This window comes from Capra hircus, chromosome 3, assembly GCF_001704415.2.
Source record: "Capra hircus breed San Clemente chromosome 3, ASM170441v1, whole genome shotgun sequence".
NCBI lineage: Eukaryota > Metazoa > Chordata > Mammalia > Artiodactyla > Bovidae > Capra > Capra hircus.
The window spans coordinates 110,646,515-110,669,376 of NC_030810.1; the positions used below are offsets into that span (position 1 = coordinate 110,646,515).

Here is a 22,862-nt window from a genome sequence, read left to right on the forward strand (position 1 = left end):
TTTTTAACCCCAGATAATCCATGGTTGGCCTGAGCAGGGGGCCGAGTCACTGTGTTTTTGTGTCTGAGGTGGGGTTGGGGGCATGGTGAAAAGCAGTGGAAAATATTCCCTTTTACAGCCTCCCACCCTTTAAACCAGGGCCCTCCCTGCCCTGGACGAAGTCCGGACTTCCCTCCTGGTCCGGGTCCGTCCTGCCTCCCATATTTCCACTTGTTGATCCCATCCAGTGATCCCCTCCCCCACCCTCTTCCCTGGGAATGCTGCCCACCTGGGAGACCCTCCAAACCCCTGATTCCTGGGTCTGATTAAACAAGGGGAACTTCTGCCCTTCTTGTTTCTCAACCAAAGTCCCTCCCCATAGCCTCTCCAGTGCTTGGGTTAGATTCCTGGGATGCTCCATGAGACAGCAGGCAAAGGTCTCAGAACCTGGGTTCATTTTTGGCCTCTCTGTTTGGAAGGGGAGGGAGCAGCATGTTTGGGTGCTTTCTGAATACCTTGAGTTGGGTTGGTGGGAGTGGGAGAAGCAGGCCAGGGGAGCCAGGTTTATGCTGGGCCTTTAATCAGCAGCTGGGAGGAAGGTAGGGAGCTCTAGGCTGGAACAGTTTAGAACAAAGGGTTGGGAGGGGACTGGCACCCTGTCTGGTTTGAAATTTATCTGTAGGGGAAGCACAATGGCATCAGCTTCCCTCCTGGCTGTGTTTGAAGTGGTGGTTCTGATCTGCTGTGTATGTGTGAGTGTTTGTGTGTGTGACTTTAGTTGTACAAGCAGCAAGATTTATTTATACCACCTTTTTCCCAAGTCTTAGAGGAAGTGTCTGGGGATTGGAGCAGGAGTGACCGTGAAGTCAGATTGTATTAATTGCCTAACTTATTACTTGCTGAGCAGTTTGTTAAAGTACTTCTTTTATCCCCAGTATACTAACAACAACCCCATGAGGTGTTGATGTAAAACATCATTTCCCCTGTTTTACCAATGAGCCTACCAGGCTGCCAAGCACAGCGAAGTTAAGTAACTTGCGCATGAACACACAGCTCCTCCGTGGGAGAGTTAGGTTTTAAACTCAGATACTCGGGGGCAAATCCCAGGCTCTTTTTGCTGTTGACTCCTCTGGCAGATGTGAGAATTCAGAGAGTCTGGGTTATTGTGTCTCTGTCTAGACTCGAGGCCATGGCAGTCCTTTTCCTCTTAATTTTTCCACTTCCCTCACCCTGTCACCCACGTGTTCTCTTTGAACCTCCTGGTGAAATTGAGTTTGTAGGAGGAAGACCGGAAAGAATGGGCTGAACCACAGCAGGAGAGATACAGGCGACGTGTCTGAACTATATCAGGGAATGGGTTCTTGGGAGATGGGGTAGAGGAGTCCAGCATAATTTGCAGGTAAGAAGGTGAATAGGGCCTTGTTTGTGGCGAAGGTCTCTAGAAGGGTTTAGGGTGGGTGGGTGAAGATGTCTCCGTTGCCTGAGTGTGTCTTTGTCGTATACTTGTCTTGATGTGGGGCTACAGACAAACGTCACCAGGCCATGGAGTGTCTCCACATACCTCTGTGAGGAAGATGAATGAATGGAGGTAGCATTTATTTCATCTCCCTCAGTGTTTGCAGTTTTCCCGAGAGTCAGGCGGTGTCAGTTACTAGCCGCGTGCCAATGGAGAGGTGGAGGCTGCAAGTCCATACCAATCATGGTTCTTATTCTCAAGTTACTGATGGTTCAGCTCGGTTGGAGAAAAGTTAACAACTACATGAGGCAAATTCACTTTAGTTCTTAGCAGAATTGACCTCGTGGTAGCACTTGGCTTGGCTGATTTTAGTCCCACCTTGGAACAGTAATTCTTGGGTGCACGAGAGCCTGCTCTTCGGGTCTCCTTGCTCCTCTGGCCTCATGGCCTCAGCCCCTTTGCCTGTTCTGTGTCCTCGGACGTGTTTACATGTTGGGGTTCTAAGGGACCCCCTATTTAACCCTCTCACTGGGTGATCTCATTCATTCCCTTGACCTTGCACACCATCCATACCTCCAGCTCAGACTCTTCTGAGTCTAGCTCCTCTGACACTCAGCTGCCTGTTTAACTGCCTGTCTCACAGGCATGAACTCAGCATGCCGGAAACCAAACTCACCAATTCCTCCCCAGCCTTCCCACCTGAAATGGCACTGCCACCTCCTCTCACACTCAGGCCAGAGATCTTGGTGCTCCCCTCCCCCTCAGCCAGTCCAGTTAAGTCCTGCTGGTCCTGCCCAGCATATGTCACGAATGTGACCATTTCGCACCTCGTGTGCTGCTCTGCCCCATCACTGCAGTCACCTCCTTCCTTGTCTGCCTGCTTCTGCCTTCCCTTCTTTCCAGTCTCTGTCTGGAGACCTAAAACCCTTCCTAGGCTTCCCACTGAATTAACCTAGCTCTTCCTGCAACCTGGGGCTTCCCCGGTGGCTCAGCAGTGAAGGATCCGCCTGCAGTGCAGGAGTCACAGGAGACGCGAGTTCGATCCCTGGATCGGGAAGATGCCCTGGAGAAGGGCATGGCAACCCACTCCAGTATTCTTGCCTGGAGACTTCCATGGACAGAGGAGCCTGGTGGACTGTGGTCCACGGGGTCACAAAGAGTCTGACATGACTGAGCAACTTAGTATGTGCGCACTCTTTCCCTCACCCCTGGGGTTTGCAATGCCCCGACCCCTGGCCACCTCTTCAGCCTCACCTTCCATTGCCTCTCCCTCCCTCATACCCAGTTGGCTCCACTGGGCCACCCAACTGTCTGCTGCCTTTGGCCTTCCTGTGGGTGGCTGTCTGCTCTGCAGGCTTTCCCCTCCACTCTACCTGCTTAGCCCCTGTGCTCCTTCAGGCTTGGTTGTTGTTTTCTCAGATTTTCCAGAACCATTCAGTTTAAAGGAGCCCTGCTCCCCAGACTTGTCTGTCATACTGTCCTTGTCCTTCTCCTTTCATCTCTGATGTAGTTAGTTGTTTCTATGCACCTGTTTACATGCACCAACCCTGCTGGGCTGTGAATCTGGGGTTTCTTCCCCACTGTGCTCAGGGCTTGGCAGGGGATATGGTTTCCTGATGGGGCCTAAGCAAGAGGTGACGACTCAGTGAGCAAAGGTGGGGAATAACTGCTCAGTGCCCAGGGATGTACCTTTGGGTGCTGGGAGTGAAGGGGGCTTTTGTGAAGGGCTCGGGGCTGGGTTGTGAGGTGGTAAACAGGGTTGGGTGAGAGTTAGGGAGGACGGGAGACGGAGAGGTCCTCTCCTCTGCTGAACCAGAAGGTGAAAGTGTGGAAGAAAGACACTGCCCCTAGGTCCACAGTGGTCAGAGAAGCTCTTGACATTGCCTGGTTCAGGATGTCAGGTTTTTAGAGAATGGTTTCTGCTTACCTTCCCCGCCTGCCCCTCACCACGTGATCTGTAGTTTACATTCTTCACCCTGGCCATGTGAGCACATTTGTGCACGCACACAAGTCAGGCCACTCACAGACACACACAGACACACACACAGCCTTAAGGGGAGCAGCCAGCTTAACCTCACAGTAACTGTGGGTATGTTTGACATACATGCCTGGGAGACAACGCCAAGAGAAGCAGCCATAGGCAGCCCCCTGTGGGCACTCAGGCATTAAGAATGGGAGGAGATGAGAGGCCTGGGGTAGCCTCTGGACTGAAGCTAGCTGCCTCCTGCTGCGGTCTACACTGGGCCAGCCAGTTGGCCTGGCCAGAACCCACGTTCTCCAGTGTTCCTGGCTGAGAATAGGAAAGTGCTGCCCAGCTCTCGCCTGCAGGGGGTCCAGAGTTGGGTCATTCTGGGAGGCCTTTGCTGTCATCTTCCCCCACCCCGGGGCACAGTCTGGGCTGCTCTTTCTAGGAGGCAGGGCGGGAGGAACTGGGCCCACTGGACAGAGCAGGAGCCTGGGGGGGACATTCTTAGGTGGGAGCGAGGCTCCCCTGAGCTTCCTGCGGCTGCTTCCTAGGCACGGCCTCCCTCTCTGCTCTGACCCCACAGAGAGCTCCAGCCCCACCCCAACCAGCTGCTTCCTTTCCTCAGGAGCGCCGCTTGATTTTCTCTGAGACAAGCCCACCTGTCCAGCAAAATAGAGTCCCTCAGGGTGACGGTTGATTTCCTGAAGGTGCCCCTTGGCCTGAAGAAGCCGGTGCTGAAGGAGGTGGCAGGGGGGCCCCCCAGAAGGCCCCAGCCTGTGGCCCTGGAGCGCTACAAGGCACGGCGTTCGGACGCCATGGACACCGAGTCCCAGTACTCGGGCTATTCCTACAAGTCTGGCCACTCCCGCAGCTCCCGCAAGCACAGGTGGGTGTGCATGAGAGCTGACGCAGGTGGGGGAGCGGGGTGGGAGCACCACAGGGCCGGCGGGCTGAAGCTGGCCGCTGAGAAGCACGGGTCCTCCCCTTGACCTTCCGTGCCCGTTCCCCTGGCCTTCTGCTGCAGGGACCGCCGGGACCGACACCGCTCTAAGAGCCGAGACGGGAGCCGGGGGGACAAGTCGGTGACGATCCAGGCTCCAGGGGAGCCCCTGCTGGACAATGAGTCCACGAGAGGGGATGAGCGGGTGAGCGTCAGGGGCTGAGGTCTGGACCAGGTGTTTCCACTCGGATCTCTGGAGAAGCTGGAGGTCCATCCAAAAGGGGAAGGGACTGGAAACCTGGCCTCTTTCGACAGAGAAAGGAGGGCATTTTGGGTCATACCCCTGTTAAGGGTTCCAAGGTAGGACCTCATCTTAGTAGAATTCTGTAGAATCTTGGTAGAATTCAGAGATCCCTTTGGAAGCAGCAGCCTCCTTCATCTTTTATGGCCCATGTGACCTGGGCTGTGTAATGGGAATTGCCTCTTCTCTGGGCTCATGCCAGCCAGTTAGGGGGCTGGGAGTGTGGAGTGGGAGGACGGTGGTGGGTGGGGGCTGGAGGTGTGGCAGCCCCATGTTTCCCCTGGGCACTCTGGTGCCCTCTGGTGTCTGACTGTAGAATAGCACCTGCTGGTCAGAGGGAGGAGTTGATGGAGAAAGGGGAGGAAGTGAGCTTGGGGAGATGGGAGGGAGTTTTCCGCTGGTTGCTCCTGCTCTGGCCTCTCTGGCCCTCTGTGTGCCCCTGGCAGGGAGGGCAGGAGGCAGCACCCAGTGCCAGAAGAGGGAAGAGGCAGGATTTGGGATGACTGAGGTGGTCCATGTATCATTCCTCCTTCTTAGGAGCATCTTAGGGAGCTGGAGATCTCACGAGGCATGAGACTCTGGGATTCCTGGGGCTTGGAAGCAGATCAGTACCTGAGGGAAATGGTCTTTCTCCCTCTTTCCCAATCCCGTCTTCTCCCAGAGACCTGGCCTCCTGAGTTCTTGAAGTGAGCCTGATCAGCTCTTCTGTTGTTGGGGCATGTGCCCAGGCTCTTGAAACTTGGAGCACACGTGTAGGTATAGTGGTTGTGGTTACTCACGGGTTTCCTGAGCTGAGACAGGCAGTGCCTCCACTTTCTGCCTTCCGTTCAGACTCCCCTTTCCTTGGGAAATGCCCATGTGGTGGGCATTCAGATGGGCCAGAAGAGTCAGCCGGGCAGACCAGCGACCCGGAGTGGCCCTGAGTCTGCACCGTGTCTCGCATGTCCTGCGCTAGTCTCTCACCTCCCCATCCCTTCTCGGTGTCCTCTCCTCTCCCCCATGCCGCCTTGGTCAGCTCACTCCCTTAACCAGATCCTTGAGTGGCCCTCCGTACTCCGAGGACAGGTACCTACTGCCTACCTACCTGGCCTTGGGCTTCCCAGGTAGTGCGAGCGGTGAAGAACCCACCTGCCAATGCAGGAGATGTATGAGACTCAGGTTTGATCCCTAGGTTGGGAAGATTCCCTGAAGGAGGGCATGGCAACCCATTCTAATAATCTTGCCTGGAGAACCCCATGGACAGAGGAGCCTGATGGGCTACAGTCCATAGGGTCGCAAAGAGCTGGACACGGCTGAAGCACCTTAGCACAGCACAGCATGGTTCATCCTGGCCTTGCAAGTGGGTTGCTCGAGCCTGCCTGCTTCGCCTGGAGAGTTTGACCTCAGATCCCACTCTCTGACTGAGCAGCTCCCGGGCATCTCTCTTGGACCCTCTGTTCTGAGGGTGCATCTGCAGGTTTTTCCTGGTTGGCTGACGGCATGAAGCTCTCCGAGGGCCCAGGTCTCAGATGTGCCATCCCTGCAGGGGCCAGACTCGGGCATGCAGGGAAAGTGTTAGTCTCCCAGTTGGGTCCGACTCTGTGTGACTCCATGGACCGTAGTCCGCCAGGCTCCTCTGACAGTGGAGCTCAGTAAATACTTGGATGGCTGCATGTGTGTTGATTACCGTTTTTTCTCCTCTCCCTGCTTTGCTGTCTGTCTTCTTCCCACTCACCTCTTCTCCCGTGTCCCTGCCTCCTCCTCCTGCTCTTCTTCCCCATCACCACGGCCGCTCCGGCTGTAGGACGACAACTGGGGGGAGACGACCACAGTGGTAACGGGCACCTCGGAGCACAGCATCTCCCACGATGACCTCACACGCATCGCCAAGGACATGGAAGACAGCGTCCCGCTGGACTGCTCCAGGCACCTGGGTGTGGCGGCGGGGGCTACGCTGGCCCTGCTCTCTTTCCTCACGCCTCTGGCTTTCCTGCTGCTGCCGCCACTGCTGTGGCGGGAGGAGCTGGAGCCGTGCGGGACAGCCTGCGAAGGCCTCTTCATCTCCGTGGCCTTCAAGCTGCTCATCCTGCTGCTGGGCAGCTGGGCCCTGTTCTTCCGCCGGCCCAAGGCCGCTCTGCCCCGCGTCTTCGTGCTGCGCGCCCTGCTCATGGTGCTCGTCTTCCTGCTCGTCGTGTCCTACTGGCTCTTCTACGGTGTCCGCATCCTGGACGCCCGCGAGCGCAGCTACCAGGGCGTGGTGCAGTTTGCCGTGTCGCTGGTGGACGCCCTGCTCTTTGTGCACTACCTGGCCGTGGTCCTGCTGGAGCTGCGCCAGCTGCAGCCGCAGTTCACGCTCAAGGTCGTGCGCTCCACCGACGGGGCCAGCCGCTTCTACAACGTGGGCCATCTCAGGTGCAAGCGCGTGGGGACAGGCAGCCCGGCCTGGGGCGGGGGCGGAGGGGGCTGCAGGGCACAGGGCGGTGGGTGTGATGGCGGGCCGGAGGTGGTGCGCTCAGAGGACTGGGTGGGCAGTTGTGTGCTCTGCACATTCAAGGTTTTCAATAGTGTTTGCTGCTTGAAGGGTCCTGGAGCAGATAGGGTGGGAGTTAGGAGCTGGGAGTGAATAGATGAACAGAGACTGGGGATCTTACAGAGGGATGGACCAAAGAGGAGATAGGTGTGATTCTTTGGAATCACCACGTTTCTAGCTCTTGGAGGCACAGCCTCTTGAGGGGACTCAGATGAGCTGGCAAGAGGAAGGGCCCCCCCAGGGAAAAGATAAGGAGGAAGGTTCTTCGGCCCCCCAAACTTGTGGGCAGGATGCCCCCCCGGCCACCCAGATTATCATTAGTCCTGCAGGGAATCTTCAGGGGAATGCTGGAGGCGAGGAGGCGACCCCTGGCTGGGGATCCTGGCCCAGTGCCCTTGCTCCCCTGGGCTTCAGCACAGCAGGGAAGGAGTAGCAGGCCCAGCCCTGGGGAAGGCTTAGGGGTCCGGTGAGTAGAGCGCAGGCCCCGAGCCAGGCTTCCTGGAAGCAGCTTGTCCCTGCCCTCTGTCCCGCCTGCCCTGCTGACCCGCCCTGCTGTGTCCCTCCCCCGCGCCCCTTGTCTGTCTTCTCTGCCTGCCCGTCCTGCCGTCTCCCCCGCAGCATCCAGCGTGTGGCAGTGTGGATCCTGGAGAAGTATTACCATGACTTCCCTGTCTACAACCCTGCCCTCCTCAACCTGCCCAAGTCCGTCCTGGCCAAGAAAGTGTCTGGCTTCAAGGTGTATTCCCTCGGAGAGGGTGAGCGGCCCTGCTCCTTGGCCTCCTGGTCTCCTCCCAAGCAGGACTCCCAAGTTCCTGCCTCCCGCTTCTCTTTCACCCTTCTTCCCGTGCTTTCTCCTTCCTCAGACTGTGTCCCAGCCCCTCCCGTTCTGTCCTCTCCCTCCACACCAGGTGGCTGGTTTTAGCTGCTGATTCTGCTCTCTTTCCCTTTATGCTACGGTGTGTCCCCTTCCTCTGGCTCCGCTGAGTCTGCCCTTCAGCCCTCGCTCTCGGAGGCCCGACCCTCCCGCACTGGGGAGGAGCCCGTGCGGGACTCCTGCCCTCTGGCGCCCTCCTTGAGGCCTTCCTGTGGGCCTCGCCCAGACGTCGTGGCCAGGAGGGCTGGGAAAGGGAGGTGTTCCTGGGGGGTGGACGCGGCTTCCTCTGGACATGTCGGGGGGCTGGCCCCAGACTTCCTGGAGTGGGAATCAAGGCGGCGCTCTGAAGGGACCAACCTCTCTCTCTCCTGCTTCTGCACAGAAAACAGTACCAACAACTCCACGGGTCAGTCCCGAGCTGTGATCGCAGCGGCGGCCCGCAGGCGGGACAACAGCCACAATGAGTACTACTACGAGGAGGCCGAGCATGAGCGGAGGGTGCGCAAGCGGAGGGCCAGGTGGGTCTTGGGGAGGAGTGGGGCTGCTGCGGGGCTGCTGGGAGGCTGGGGAGAGGAGAGCCACCTGGCTTCTGTAACCGATGGTGATGTGGATGGGATGTGTGCGTTCGTTTTCTGGTGCTGCCTTAATAAGTCACCATGAACTGGGTGCTGTGAAACAGCTCACACTTACTGTCTTGCAGTCCTGAGAGTCAGGCACAGGTGAGCTGAAAGAGAGAACAAATCTAGTTTTAGCCCGGGTCCCCTTCCAAGCTCACTGGTTCCTGGCAGAATCAATTCCTGGTCACCTGGACCCATAGGCAGTTTTCCTTGAGGCCGGCAAGACCAGGTCTCTGACTTCTGCCACCAGCTGGAGAGAACTCCACTTCAAAGGGCTCGTGATGAAGATAACCTGCAGGGTAATCTCCTTATTTTAAAGTCAGCCAACTTGACACTTTCATTACCTCTGCAAAACATACCAAGATTATTGGATAACCAGGGGACTGGGATCTGGTGGGGGTGGATGGGGCCTTTGAGTTCTGCCTGCACCGTGGGGCAGGGGCCGTTAAAGCCCATGAGCCTCCCTGGCAGTGGCAGGGACTGAGGCTAGACCAGTCCTCCTTCCAGTAGATCTTGGAGGCATGCTCAGCAGATGGTACATTTTTCCTGCAAAAAATGAGGCTCTAGTGCCCATATCTTGGTAAATTCTTAAACACTGTCCTCATGCTTCCTTTTTTCCTGTTCACATTGTTATGTGAATGCTGTTCATGCCTGAAGATTCTTTCTTGGTGTCGACTGCTTGCCAGGGCCCTTCATCTGTTGGTATTTCTACAGGGAAGGAACGGAGGGTCTTGGGACTCTGCCCTTCCTCACACATGATCTCCAGGCTTTGAAGGAGGAAGGTAGCCCTGACCCTGTTCCTTTTATTTTTTTTTTTAAGTTTTTAAAAAGTTTTCTTTTAATTGGAGGAAAATTGCTTTATAAATTGTGTTGGTGTCTGCTGTACAACAGTGCAAATCAGCCATCAGTTCAGTCTGTCAGTCGTGTCCGACTCTTTGCGACCCCATGGACTGCAGCACACCAGGCTTCCCTGTCCATCACCAACTCCCAGAGCTTGCTCAAACTCGTGTCCATTGAGTCGGTGATGCTGTCCAACCATCTCATCCTCTGTCATCTGCTTCTCCTCCTGCCTTCAATCTTTCCCAGCATCAGGGTCTTTTCCAATGAGTCAGGTGGCCAAAGTATTGGATTTTCAGGTGTACTGGAGTTTCAGCTTCAGCATCAGTCCTTCCAGTGAATATTCAGGACTGATTTCCTTTACGATTGACTGGTGTGATCTCCTTGAGGGACTTTCAAGAGTCTTCTCTGACACCACAGTTGAGAAGCATCAATTCTTCAGTGCTCAGCTTTATAGCTCAACTCTCACATCCATACATGACTACTGGAAAAACCATAGCTTTGATTTATATGGACCTTAGTTGGCGAAGGTAATGTTTCTGCTTTTTAATATGCTGTCTAAGTTGGTCATACAGACATGGGTTTGGGTGGACTCTGGGAGTTGGTGATGGACAGGGAGGCCTGGCATGCTGTGGTTCATGGGGTTGCAAAGAGTCAGACACGACTGAGTGACTGAACTGAACTGAACTGAAGTTGGTCGTAGCTTTTCTTCCAAGGAGCAAGCGTCCTTTAATTTCATGGCTGCAGTTACCATCTGCAATGATTTTGGAGCCCAAGAAAATAAAATCTGTCACTGTTTTCATTGTTTCCCCATGAAGTGATGGGACCGGATGCCATGATCTTACTTTTTTGAATGTTGAGTTTTAAGCCAGCTTTTTCACTCTTCTCTTTCACCTTCATCGAGAGGCTCTTTAGTTCCTCTTCACTTTCTGCCATAAAGTGATTTTTGATTTCTGCCAGAAGGTGCATAGAGTGGCAGAGATCAGCCATAATTGTGCATGTATCGCCTCCCTCCTCTCCTGCTAGCCCGCCCTCTAAGTCGTCAGGGAGCGCCAGGCTGGCTTTCCTGGGTTATAGAGCACTTTCTCGCCAGCTATGTTTTATGCATGGCAGTGTGTATATGTCAGTTCATCCCATTCTTTCCTCTCTCCAGTGTGTCCATAAGTTCATTCTCTATATCTGCATCGTCATTCCTTCCCTGCAGATAGACTCATCAATACTGGTTTCTAGATTCCATATATATACATTAATATACTTTATTTGTTTTTCTCTTTCTGACTTACTTCACTCTGTATAACAGGCGCTAGGTTTATCCACCTCACTAGAACTGACTCAAATTCATTCTTATGGCCGAGTAATATTCCATTATATGTATACACACACACACACACACACACACACACACACGTACATACATACCCCATCTTTATCTCTGTTGATGGACAAATAGGTGGCTTCCATGTCCTAGTTATTGTATCTACTAGTATATACTATGAACATTGGGGTGCATATGTCTTTTTGAATTATGGTTTTCTCAGAGTATTCACCCAGTAGTGGGATTGTTGGATCATATGGTAGTTTTATTCCTAATTTTTAAAGGAATCTCCATACAGTTCTCTGCAGTGGCTGTATCACTTTGCATTCCCACCAGTAGTGCAAGAGGGTTCCCTTTTCTCCAGCATCTGGTCCTGTTTTTACACGAGGCTGCAGTAGATGGAAGATTAGCAGCCCCATTTCTGTGACATTGCAGCAAGTCTCCGCTTGCCATGGGAAGGAAGCTGGAAAAGTTCCCTGCCTCCTCTGCCTTCTGCCTTGACCGTGATCTCTGGATCTCCTGGGCTGCTGCTACCATAGGGGACCCTTTCCTTCCCCATTACCTTGGTTGTAGCCAAGAGAAAGCTTTTCCCCTTGGTTTACCTAAGACAAAGGGATCTTTTCTAAAGGACCTTTATTGAGCTCTTCAGGGAGGCAAAAGAATAAACAGAGATACAGCAGAATTACCCAGATCCGCCTGTGTACTTGGCCCAGAACCCTATCCTAAGCTACTTGAAGCCCCAGGTTCCTGGGTTTCCCCAGTACTGGTGTTTGTTTGCATGTCTCTATATTTTTAATGTAAATGGGCTTCTTTTCCCGGCTTCCATCTTACAAACATATTTTTGAGACTCACTCTGTCTGTATATCTGGTTTGTTGCATCTTATTGCTGTCTAGCACTCGGAGAATACTTTCAACATCCTCACCAGTATTTGGATGATAGTCATTTGCCTACGGAGGAGCCTGGCGGGCTACAGTCCACGGGGTCACAAAGAGTCAGACACGACTAAGTGACTAACACACATACACACACATTTGCCTAATTTTTTTCCATTTTGATGAATAAATAGTATTCTATTAACATTTAATTTTCTTAGTACTGTCTAGTAACAGCATCATCTTTTTCCGGCTTTTCAGGTCTCTTATGAATTATTTGTTCACTTCTTTGCCCATTTTCTATTGTGTTCTTACCTTTTCCTTCTTGATTTGTAGCACATTTTTTTGCCTTACCTTTGCCCACCCCAGTTGTTAGTTAATGTTGCTCATGCTATCACAGTTGAATAGACATGTGTGATTTTGATGTAGTTATATCTAATAATGTTTCACTCACTGAAGTGCAGTTCAGGGGGGCTCATTTAGAAGGCTTTTTCTAGGGTTCGATCCATAGTTGTCTCTCTCTTTGACACTGGATTGTCCTCTATGGGTCCCGGGCTGGGCTCACTGAGCTCTATAGCTGTTTCCTACTTCTAGAGGGGTGACGACCCTCTGCCTCCCACCCATACACATGCATTCTCATATGCACAAACACAGCCTCCAAAGCCTGGTTCTTGAGTCCAGGTGAGAGCCTATAGCTTCAGGCAGAGCACAAAGGCCTGACCTCTCTCAGGCTGCTGGAGGGCTGAAGTCAGGGGGAAGATGAGAGGTGGGAGCCTGGTCCACACCCCTTGTCTCCCCCAGGCTTGTGGTGGCAGTGGAGGAGGCCTTCACCCACATTAAGCGGCTGCAGGAAGAGGAGCAGAAGAACCCCAGGGAGGTGATGGACCCCCGGGAGGCAGCCCAGGCCATCTTTGCATCCATGGCCCGTGCCATGCAAAAGTACCTTCGCACGACCAAGCAGCAGCCTTACCACACCATGGAGAGCATCCTGCAGCACCTTGAGTTCTGCATCACGCATGACATGACGCCCAAGGTCGGTCCCCTGCCCTAGCATCCTCTCTCTCTCCCCGACTCTGGCCCCTTCCCTTCTGCTTCCTCTCCCTGATTCTTTCACTTCCTTCCCTATCCTCCATCCCTCTCCTGTCCCTACCTCCCTATAGTCTCCCATCCCTACTCCATCTGCTCCATCTCTGAATGGGGTAGCATTCTTAGGTGCTGAGAAGAGGGAATTCAGGGACCATTTGGGAAATAACTGAGACCTATTTCTCCTCTCTGTAGAGGTTCCAGAATTTTCAGATCCAAATCCCACCAGACGTGGTTTGCTCCATGCTCTCTTTGAGCCAGTTCCGCCGTTCAGTTCTGTGGCCAGCTTCCTAGAATTGCCTCCCCTGAGCCATCTTTGGGGAACAGGTCACTACAGATGTTGCACTTCAACTGTGATGCCTCTAGCTTTCTGCTGGTGCAGCTCTGCTGAGTGCTACCCACTCGAGCAGAAGGGAGAGAAAGGAGTACAAGGGAGGGCTTTCCTGGGTCATAGCAGGTACCTGGGAAGAGCAGGGGATGTGGGGGTCAGGAGAGCCAGTCCCAGACCTGACCCTGCTGAGCCACACCACCTCTGTGGGATCCCGCTCCTGCACTGATAAACCAGGGTCCCAGGCAGATGATCTCAGGCCCTTTCCTGCTCTAACACTCTGAGATCGTATGCATAGAGTGAGCTTGGGACGTCTTGTTGGTCTTTGGAAGCTCTACCCCCAGAGGGGTAAAGGGGAGGTGGGTAGGTGGGAGGGAAAATTTCCTGAGATGTTCCCTCTCGCTTCCTCAGGCCTTCCTGGAGCGGTACCTGGCAGCTGGACCAACCATCCAGTATCACAAGGAACGCTGGTTGGCCAAACAGTGGACACTTGTGAGCGAGGAGCCGGTAACCAATGGGCTCAAGGATGGCATTGTTTTCCTCTTGAAACGCCAGGACTTCAGCCTGGTGGTCAGCACCAAGAAGGTCCCATTCTTCAAACTCTCCGAGGAATTTGTGGACCCCAAGTCGCACAAGTTTGTCATGAGGCTGCAGTCCGAGACCTCAGTGTGACTGCAAGAGCAGGGGGACTGGGAGGTGTGGGGGGCTCCTGCGGTGGCGGTGGGGGCGTGCCTCCCAGGCCCTGCCACATCCCCGCAGCCCTTCTTCCTCTTGCTCTAGTTTTTTTTTTACTTGAATTACCCCCCTCCCCCTCCCGTCTCCTCCCCCATCCTTACTACCCCCATGCAAACCTGGAGAGACCATCCTGCTGTCAACAGTGCCTGGGAAGTCCCCCTCCCTCCTCCCACCCCCTCACTTTTGTGTCGCTCTGGGCCCTGCAGGAATCAGTGCCTCTCACCCTCTCCTTTCCCCACCAACAGTCTCTTCTGGAAGGGCCCGGCAGAGCCCCACTCGAACCCAGGTTCTTATAGCAGTTCTCTCCAGTGGTTCCCCAAAGGATTTCTCTGGGCTGCGGGGGCACAGATCTGACTCCAGAGAGCCACAGTGCCAAACCCCCTGGGCAGCGCTGCCCGCAGCCTCCTGGTGGCAGATGGACCTGCTCCCCCGTTCGCTCACCCCACCTGAGCAAACCCGGAATTCTTAAGCAGGGACCCCCGTGTCCTCCCACACAGCCCGAGTTGGAGCCTCCCCACCAGGGTTGTTTGCTTCCCGCTCTTTGAACCTCTTCCCCATCCACGTATTCAGAGCAGGGGAAGTTCCTGGGCCCTGCGGGCCAGTACCTTTCTTCCACGGGGCCTTTCCCAGGCAGCCCCTTGGGGAAGGTCGGGAGAGAGCCCCGTGAACATCGCTGAGCACTACCCTCTGAGCTGCCCACACCTTTGCTCCCACCGTGCTGGGGTGGGTCTCCCCCTTCCTGGCGAAGGGTGCCACGTAGACTTCTGTACAGATTTAGTGGCTTGGCTGGACCCTGACCCACCCCAGTGGTCTCAGACAAACGTTTTTCTTTTCTTCACCGGCCGCCCCCCATTTCGCTGTCTCTTCTCTCAGCTCCAGAGACCTGTTGCCTCATCTCTTTTTGGGGGGGTAGCCAGCAGCTCCTCCTCATCCCCTGCCTTAAGTCCACTTCTTTGCCTCAGGGGTCTCTTCTCCTTGGCTGGCCAGGGTCCTCCCCTCCCCATTCCCTCTCTGCCTGGTTTTCTGGGCTCTGGTCTCCCTCTGTAATGGGATGAGGGACCAAGATTGCTGCCTTTGTTGGGTACTTAGCCCCTCACCCCATTTAGCTGCCGTAGTCTTTGCACCCAATTTGAATTCTTGAGAGGTTCACTCTCATTTTGAGCAAAAGTTGCTGGCCTTGTAATACTTAATTTCACTGTAAATCTGAGCCTTGAAATCAGACATCCCTAAATGATGTAGTTTTAGCCAAGGGGGATAGAACTAAGGAGTACTCACATACCTCCAGCCAGCGCCCAGGTCGGGGAGTGTCCTCGTGGCCCGGCTGGAGCAGTCCCTTGAGCCCGTCCTCAGAGTAACTCACAATGCCCCTTTGTAGGCCCATCTCTCCCCTGGAAAACTCATTTGTTCTTGCCTTGCAGAGGGCACCCTGGGATAAGACCCCCATTGATCTCTTACCGGGGAGGCTTCCTCTCTGTATTGGCAACCCTGGGCACGATGGAGCCTGGGGATTGTTTGTCCTGCCGTCCTTTCTGGAAAAGCACATCTGTCCACACACTACTTCCTCGAGAAGGGCTCTTCAGCCAGAGCTTATCTTGTCTGCACATGGGTGGGTTACACGGCTGACTTGGGCAGGGCCTGGAAGGCAGCCTTGGGCTGGGGCTGTGAGTTTGAGGGTAAGCCCGAGTGATACCCATCCTGTCCTGGAGGTCCTGGGAAGGTATTTTTTTTTCTTCTCTTCAAAGACGTGGTTTCAGAGGAATCCCTTCTGGGTCACATTTCTAAATACCTCACTATCCTGGAAAACGGGGCCTGGATGGTGACTGGGGTCACTGCCGTTGTGGGCAGGAGTGGGATGTGGTGTGGTTTGGGGAAGAGTTGGGTGGGGAGAGGGAAAGTATTTGTGATCATAGTTGCTGCCCTAGATGAGGGGGTGGGGGAGTGTTTATTTTAAGAACCTGCCATGTTTTTTAATCACTGTGATTTTTTCATTCCTTTTAACTAAAACAAAAAGACATTCCCCACTCCCGCCCCCCCCCCCCCCCCAACACTCTCTCTAAGCACTAAGGGCTGTGACTGAAGACTGGTAGTGTTTTGGTCCTTGGCGTCAGAACTGTGGTATCTTTGTCTTCTTTGATTACTGTTATTGTTATTTTTTAAAATGTCAGGATGAACTGTCACGTGTATGGCTGTGTTTGTCTTTTGCTTCTCCTGTATAGGAAGTTGTCTCCATACTGTGAACTGAGGTAGGGTTTGTAGCTGCCTCGGTCCCTCTGACCAGTGTCCCCTACTCTTGTCTGTCCCATCACAGGCTGGATTTTCTCATCCTTCCCTCGTGGGGGTGTGCCCACCCATTGCCACCCCCACCCCACATACTGTCATCGCGGACGCTGTGGCTGCATCTCTCCAGTGCTCTTTCCTGCGGCCCCATGGCGTCTTAGGTCATCCCCGCCACGCCTCCCAGGCCTTCCTTTCCACCACCTGGGAAGGCCGGTGGTCCTCCCCTCCACACCAGGATGCTGTGCCTCAGTCCTGCACCTACCTCGCCACTCTGCCGCTGTCCCCATTGGTCCCTGTCTCTGACACTCCTCTTCGTGCTATTTCTGTTCCTGTTTATTTCCCTCTCGCCTCTCCTTTTCCCTTCCCACCGCACCCCCCTCATCTCAGCCCTTTCCTTTTCACTTCCCCTCCCCACTTCAGTCCTGTTGCCATCCCTATTGCAATACCTGTGATGAGACATTGGGATCCCTTCTCATCTGAAACAGCTGTTTCCCAGAGTCGAAGCTTCTCTCCTCTCCTGGGCCTGGATGAGCTCCCTTTGCCCCTCTGTGGTGTCTGTCAGTCTGTCTTCTCTTTCCTCTGCCTTCCCCACGGGGCAGCATCTGCTGATGGAGTTGGTCCTGGTGTGTGATTGTTGTGATTTGTTCTTTTGTGTGTGCAAGGAAGGGGGCTTTTTGAGTTCCTTCCAAGTGAGATTGTAAATGTAGAATTTTCCACTGTTGGATCTAGATTTTTTTCCCCCCCTTTTTTTGGGTTACAGAGCTGAGACCTTGTGCATGCATGTAGAAAGTTGTAAAATGTAAATTCTTTTTTTTTTTAATATATAAAAAGCTTGTTTTTACAGTTTGCAGTGGATCTAAACATTATGGCAATTTTAGGGTTTTTTTTTTTTCTTAAACATAGGAATTAAAACTGTACAAATTTTTTTTTATATAAAATAAAGGCATTTGACTTTTGTGGGGGCATTCTGTTGTTTTTTTTTCCTCTTCTCTCTTTTTTTATTTTTTAAACAGGAGTGGAAAGAGCCTGAGAAGGTGAGGAAGGAGTGAAGGTATGCTCCTTGCTAGGGAGTGGGAGGGCCAGGAGGGGGCAGTGTGAGCTTGTCACTGCTCCACCCTTCTCAGGGTGAATGAAAAAGAAAGCTGCTTATTCTGAACTCTGATTCTGAGAAGAGAAACACTTGGGAACGTGACCACTTAGCTGTTCTCTGGGGTGGTTGTCAAGATAAGGAGGAGGGAAAGATTCCTTTCTGGGTAGATTCATGGGAATTTCAGAGAACAGTTGATGATTTCATTCAATAGTGACAACCTCTCACATGCTACTAAGACACATTTCTGAAGTGTATCTCATGTTTCTAAGGATTGCCTTATTTCTACCAGTATCTCTCTAATCTTTCAGATACTGTACAAAAGAATATTCCAGCAGGAGTCATTTATTTAAAAAATGGGAATGTTCAGTTGACACTGTACTTGTAATCAAGCCCTGGAATTATTGTTGAGAGATGAGGGGCTTTCTCTCAGCTCTACCCAGACCCAAGCTTCTCTGTGACTTTGGCCAAAATGCTTAGCACAGAAAATTCTTTCTAAGGTTAAAAATAAACCAACAAATGTAAACATCCCTGTGTGAAGTTAACCCATTTACTACTAGATTTTGTCCTCTTCTCCCCTGCCCCATCCTTTGCCATGCTCTGAGAATGCAAAGACCAGAGTCTTGTCCTTGTCCTGGAGGAAGATCTGAGCTACAGGAAGGTGACAAGCCAGATAACCTAACGCAAGACTGTGTGGCCTGTTCACAAGCAGAGCACAGGTTACCCCTAGCAGGTTTCCAAGGAGCTCAGAGAGCCTACCTTTAAGAAATGTAAGTAGTTTGTTTAAGAACCAACACCAGTAACACTTTCTTGAGGGGAGGGATTTTCTCTACTTCGTTCATATTCCTAGCAGCTGTGTCAGTTCTTTACGTACAGTCGGTGTTCAATTAAAAAGTGTATTGAATGAGTAATGAATTATGAAGAACTAATGATACAGCGTGGGTGCTGTGTGCTCGCTCAGTTGTGTCTGACTGTTGTGCCACCCCATGGACTCTTCTGACTCATGCAGCTCACCTGGCTCTTGTGTCCATGGAATTTTCCAGGCAAGAATACTGGAGTGGGTTGCCATTTCCTCCTCCAGGGGATCTTCCCGACCCGGGGATCGAACCCCCATCTCCGGCATCTCCCACGTTGCAGGCAGATTCTTTACCACTGAGCCACCAGGGAATAGGGACATGTCAAAAGGATCATATATTTACTTCTCCCTTTGAAATTTCAGTCAGGTCTCATGTGAGAATGAGTTAAAAAAAATTTCTGGACTTCACTGGTGGTTCAGTGGTCAAGAATCCTGCCAATGTAGGGGACATGATTCGATCTCTGGTCTGGAAAGATTCCACATGCAACTAAGCCTTTGTGCCACACCTACTGAAACCCATGTGCTCTAGAGCCCGTGGGCAGCAACAAAGACCCAGCACAGCCAAAACAGCAAAAATAAATGTAAAAAAATTTTTTTAAAACTTCCCTTGAAACTATATCCCCCCGTTCTCATGGCTCTGTCCCTTCTGTAACTAGGCTTTTAATTTCACGTACTGTTTTCATCTCAAAGCCAGTTTTTGACTTATTGTGACCAAGTTTCTACCTTACCATGCCTCTGAAATTATTCTTGTTTTCACTATGACATTCCCAGCCTGGGACTAAAAGTTGGTAAGAGTGCATATGTTCCTGGCTTCGCTGAATCTATCTTTGTGGACCCTGGAGGAGTCTACTTAACCTCATGAACCTCTTTCTCTAATGCCAGCCCTAGGAATTAACAGATTTAAGGCCAGATTGCAACATTTAATCTATGGAATTGTATTTTCTCTTGGGGTTTTCTGAAAGCAAAGGTGCTTTCAGATAATCCCACTTATTGGTCATATAACAAAGAGTATTCATAACATAGCTGAAAAGACACATTCTTTTTTTTAATGGAAGTACTGCATCTATCACTGAAGTTAGAGCTCACCTTGGTGGGTAGTCAGGATCTTGCCTGGGACTTCTCCTTGCCATAGCTGCTCAGAGGTGGTTTTCCATATGAATCGAGTGCCCTCGAGCCCATGCTCTGCAACAAGAGAAGTCACTGCAGTCAGAAGGCCTTCCTTGCACTGCAACTGGAGAGTAGTCCCCGATCGCCACAACTAGACAAACCCCGCACGCAGCAACGAAGACCCAGAATAGTCAAATAAAAAATAAAGCTATGGTTAAAACAAAACACCCCCTAGTGTAACCTATTGACTTTGGGAGGTCAGTGTAGGTTCATCAGTTGTAACAAATGAACCACTCTGATGGGGGAGGCAATACATAACATGGGAGTAGGGTACATATGAGAGCTTTATGCACTTTCTGCTCAATCTTGCCATGAACCTAAAACTGCTCTGAAAAATAAAGTCTGGCCAAAAGGTATGAACTTCTGTTAAAAGATAAATAAGTGCTGGGACTGTATTAATACATTAATACATGGTGACAATGGTTCGTATTGCTGGGCGGTATTCTTGAAAGTTGCTTAGAGAGTAGATCCTAAAAGTTCTCATCACAAGGAAAAAAAAGGGGTTTTCTCTTTCTGGTCTTTTATCTACATGAGATGAAGGATGTCTAAACTTATTGTGGTAATCATGTCTCAATACATGTTATCCAGCTCATTATGGTGTATACCTTAAACTTATACAGTGCTCTGTGTAAATTATATCTCAATAAAACTAAGAGGAAAAATAAAGGCTATTAAAAACAAAGCAAAACCAAGCCTCATCTTAGTTCTAGACACAGACCTAGCAATGAAAGAAATAATATAGGCACTTGTGATTCAGAAGAAAGTCTGTACTATTTCGCCTGGATTCCTCAGGTGTTTCCATGAAGTCTGGAAATCTGATAAAGCTAACGGAAGAGGAGGGTCTGGTGACCCATTAGCAGGGTGACAGTTGAACATTTGCATGAGTCCACAGCGGTTTAACTTAGTTACAGTTTTGATTCCTTTCAAGTTCCTGTTAATGCTTGTTCTTATTTTCATAAGAATGTGTGACTTTAGGGCGAGTTGACTAGAATAGTTTTTACTGCAGTAAAGAGTTGTTGTTGGAAGATATGTTGTCTCTGTTATGAGACAGAGAAGCTCTGGGAGTCTAATGTACGGCATGGTGACTGTGTGTTGTGTACTTGAAACTTGTGAAGAGAGTAGATCTTAAGCTTTATCATCACACACATTTAAAAAAGAAAGGTAACTATGTCACATATTGGTGTGAACCCGATTGTGATAATCATTTCACAAAGTAGATGTGTCAAATTGCCACATTGTCCACTTTAAATATATAACATTTTATTTGTCAGTTATACTTCAATAAAGCTGAAAAAACAGTTGTGGAAAACCTACTTGTCTTCCGCCTGTTTGCCTACATCTTAACACTTTACTTCTGACCCCAAAGATGAAATCCAGTTTAAAAAGAAGCAAGAAAAACTGATCCTGGAGATTTCATTTGCAAAGACCTGTCTGTGGTTTGGTACTTCTGGTTGGGATAATATTGAAGAATTTGACACCCCAGAACCTACTTCCTGGAGTTGAAATGTTAAGATGATTTTTATTTTATCTTGAGGGAGGTCCTGAAAATAGAGCTGCTCAAACTTTAATTGTGCCATGTAGCAAGGATGAAAATCACTTGAGGTTTTAATAAAAATGCAGATTCTGATTCAATCAGTCTGAGAAAGAGTCTAAAATTCAGCAGTTCTAACAAGCTCCCAAGTGTCAGCTCAGTTTGTCACAGAATTACCTTAGACTGGATGGCTTAAACAACAGAAATTTATTTTCTCACAGTTCTTAAGGCTGAAAGTCTGTGAGCAAGGTACTCGTGTGGTCAGATTCTGGTGAGGTCTTTGGTAGATAGGTCTGTGGTAGTGAGGTCTGGACTCTTCCTGTTCTTATACAGAGAATAATCTCACGATGGGGCTTCTACCCTCAAGACCTCATCTGAACCCAGTTAACTCTAAGAGGCCCCAACTACAAAACCATCACATTAGGAGTCAGAGTATCAACATATATCAATTTTGGGGAGAACACAATTCAGTCCACAGTGCCAGGTGTTGCTGCTGTTGTTCTGTAGAACAAGACCCTAAAAGACGCTTTGTGTTTCTTTGACAGCTTCAGGGGCCCAAATATGCCTTACTTGACACTAAGATAGTGTCTTGACACTAAGATAGTCCAGGAGATTTGTTGAGATCTAAATTTCATGAAGAAAGAAAGGTCGGGGCTTCCCAGGTGGCCCAGCGGCAGGCAGGATCTGCCTGCTGGTGTAGGAGACACGGATTTGATCATGGGCCCGGGAAGATCCCACATGCTGTCTGGCAACTAAGCCCTCACCACAGCTACTGAGCCTACACGTGGCAACTACTGAAGCCCTTGTATTCCAGAGCTTGTACTTCGCAGGAAGAGAAGTCACCCCATCAAGAAGCTCTTGCCTCACAACTAGAGAGTAACCCCCACTGGTCGCAAAGAGAGAAAGCCAGCACACAGCAACGAAGATCCAGCACAGGCAAAAAGAAAATAAATAAAATCTAAAAATAAAAGTTAAATTTTTTTTAAATTAAATAGCTTGGTAAACTCATTATTTTTTATATTATAGAACTGCACCATCTACATGGTCTGTCATTTTTGGGTCTCTTAAATGACATGTTGTGGTATAGTCTTATATGTAGAGTTTATGCAAACGAATTCAATGGACCACATAAATGACCCAGAGAGACATTTATAATGACCTACAAAGAGCCAAGCTGATTAGACTTTATCACTAGAGGCCATAGAAATTAAAGGAACACTTTACAATATAAAGTATCTGACCATAAATTTTTGCCAATATGATCAATAGAACAGAGGAAATTCAAGAGTTTTACCAAGTGTGGAGAGGCCCAGATAAGCTTCCTTAGTGTATTAGTACTTCAATGCTTATATTAATTGCTATGGTGTAGTCCCCTTTGGGCTTCTCAGGTGGCTCAGTGGTAATGATTCTACCTGTCAGTGTGGGAGATGCAGGAGTTGCTGGTTCAATCCCTGGGTTGGGAAGATTCCCTGGAGGCGGAAATGGCAGCCCACTCCACATTCTTGCATGGAAAATTCCATGACAGAGGAGCCTGGCTGGCTACCGTCCGTGGGGTCACAAAGAGTCAGACATAACCAAGCACTCACACACAAATCACAGCCTTCTTCATGGGTCACAGCCTTGTTGTTGTGAAGGGGCTTGCATGACTCAACAAAGCTATGAGCCATGCCACCCAAGCTGGACGAGTCATAGTGAAGAGTTCTGACAAAACGTGGTCCACTAGACAGGGAAACAGAAAACCACTCCATTATTCTTGCTGATAGAACCTGATGAACAATATGAAAAGGCAAAAAGATATGACCCTGGAAGATGAGCCCCTCCCCCCAACCCCAGGTCAGAAGGTAGGCAACATGCTACTGGGGAAGAGCGGAGGGCAATTATTAATAAATCCAGGAAGAATGAAGTGGCTGGGGCAAAATGGAAACATTGCTCAGTTGTAGATGTATCTGGTGGTGAAAGTAAACTCCAATGCTGTAAAAAACGATATTGCATAGGAACCTGGAATGTTAGGTCCATGAATCAAGGTAAATTTGATGTCAAATAGGAGATGGCAAGAGGAACATCAACATCTTAAGAATCCGTGAACTAAAATGGACAGGAGTGGGATAATTTAGTTCAGATGACCATTATA

At 50.7% G+C, this 22,862-nt stretch overlaps 1 protein-coding gene across 2 annotated transcripts in view; it reads left to right on the forward strand.

Annotated features, from left to right (window-relative positions):
* The window catches only part of VANGL2 (VANGL planar cell polarity protein 2), a 28,242-nt gene extending 11,202 nt beyond the window's left edge, over positions 1 to 17,040 (forward strand). For both annotated transcript variants that reach the window (XM_018046377.1, XM_018046378.1), the window contains exons 2-8: positions 4,027 to 4,287; positions 4,426 to 4,546; positions 6,426 to 7,033; positions 7,770 to 7,906; positions 8,408 to 8,543; positions 12,469 to 12,700; positions 13,490 to 17,040. In XM_018046377.1, the coding sequence (XP_017901866.1) occupies positions 4,217 to 4,287; positions 4,426 to 4,546; positions 6,426 to 7,033; positions 7,770 to 7,906; positions 8,408 to 8,543; positions 12,469 to 12,700; positions 13,490 to 13,750 (1,566 nt within the window). In that variant the 5' untranslated portion in view covers positions 4,027 to 4,216 and the 3' untranslated portion in view covers positions 13,751 to 17,040. The remainder of the gene's footprint in view (positions 1 to 4,026; positions 4,288 to 4,425; positions 4,547 to 6,425; positions 7,034 to 7,769; positions 7,907 to 8,407; positions 8,544 to 12,468; positions 12,701 to 13,489) is intronic.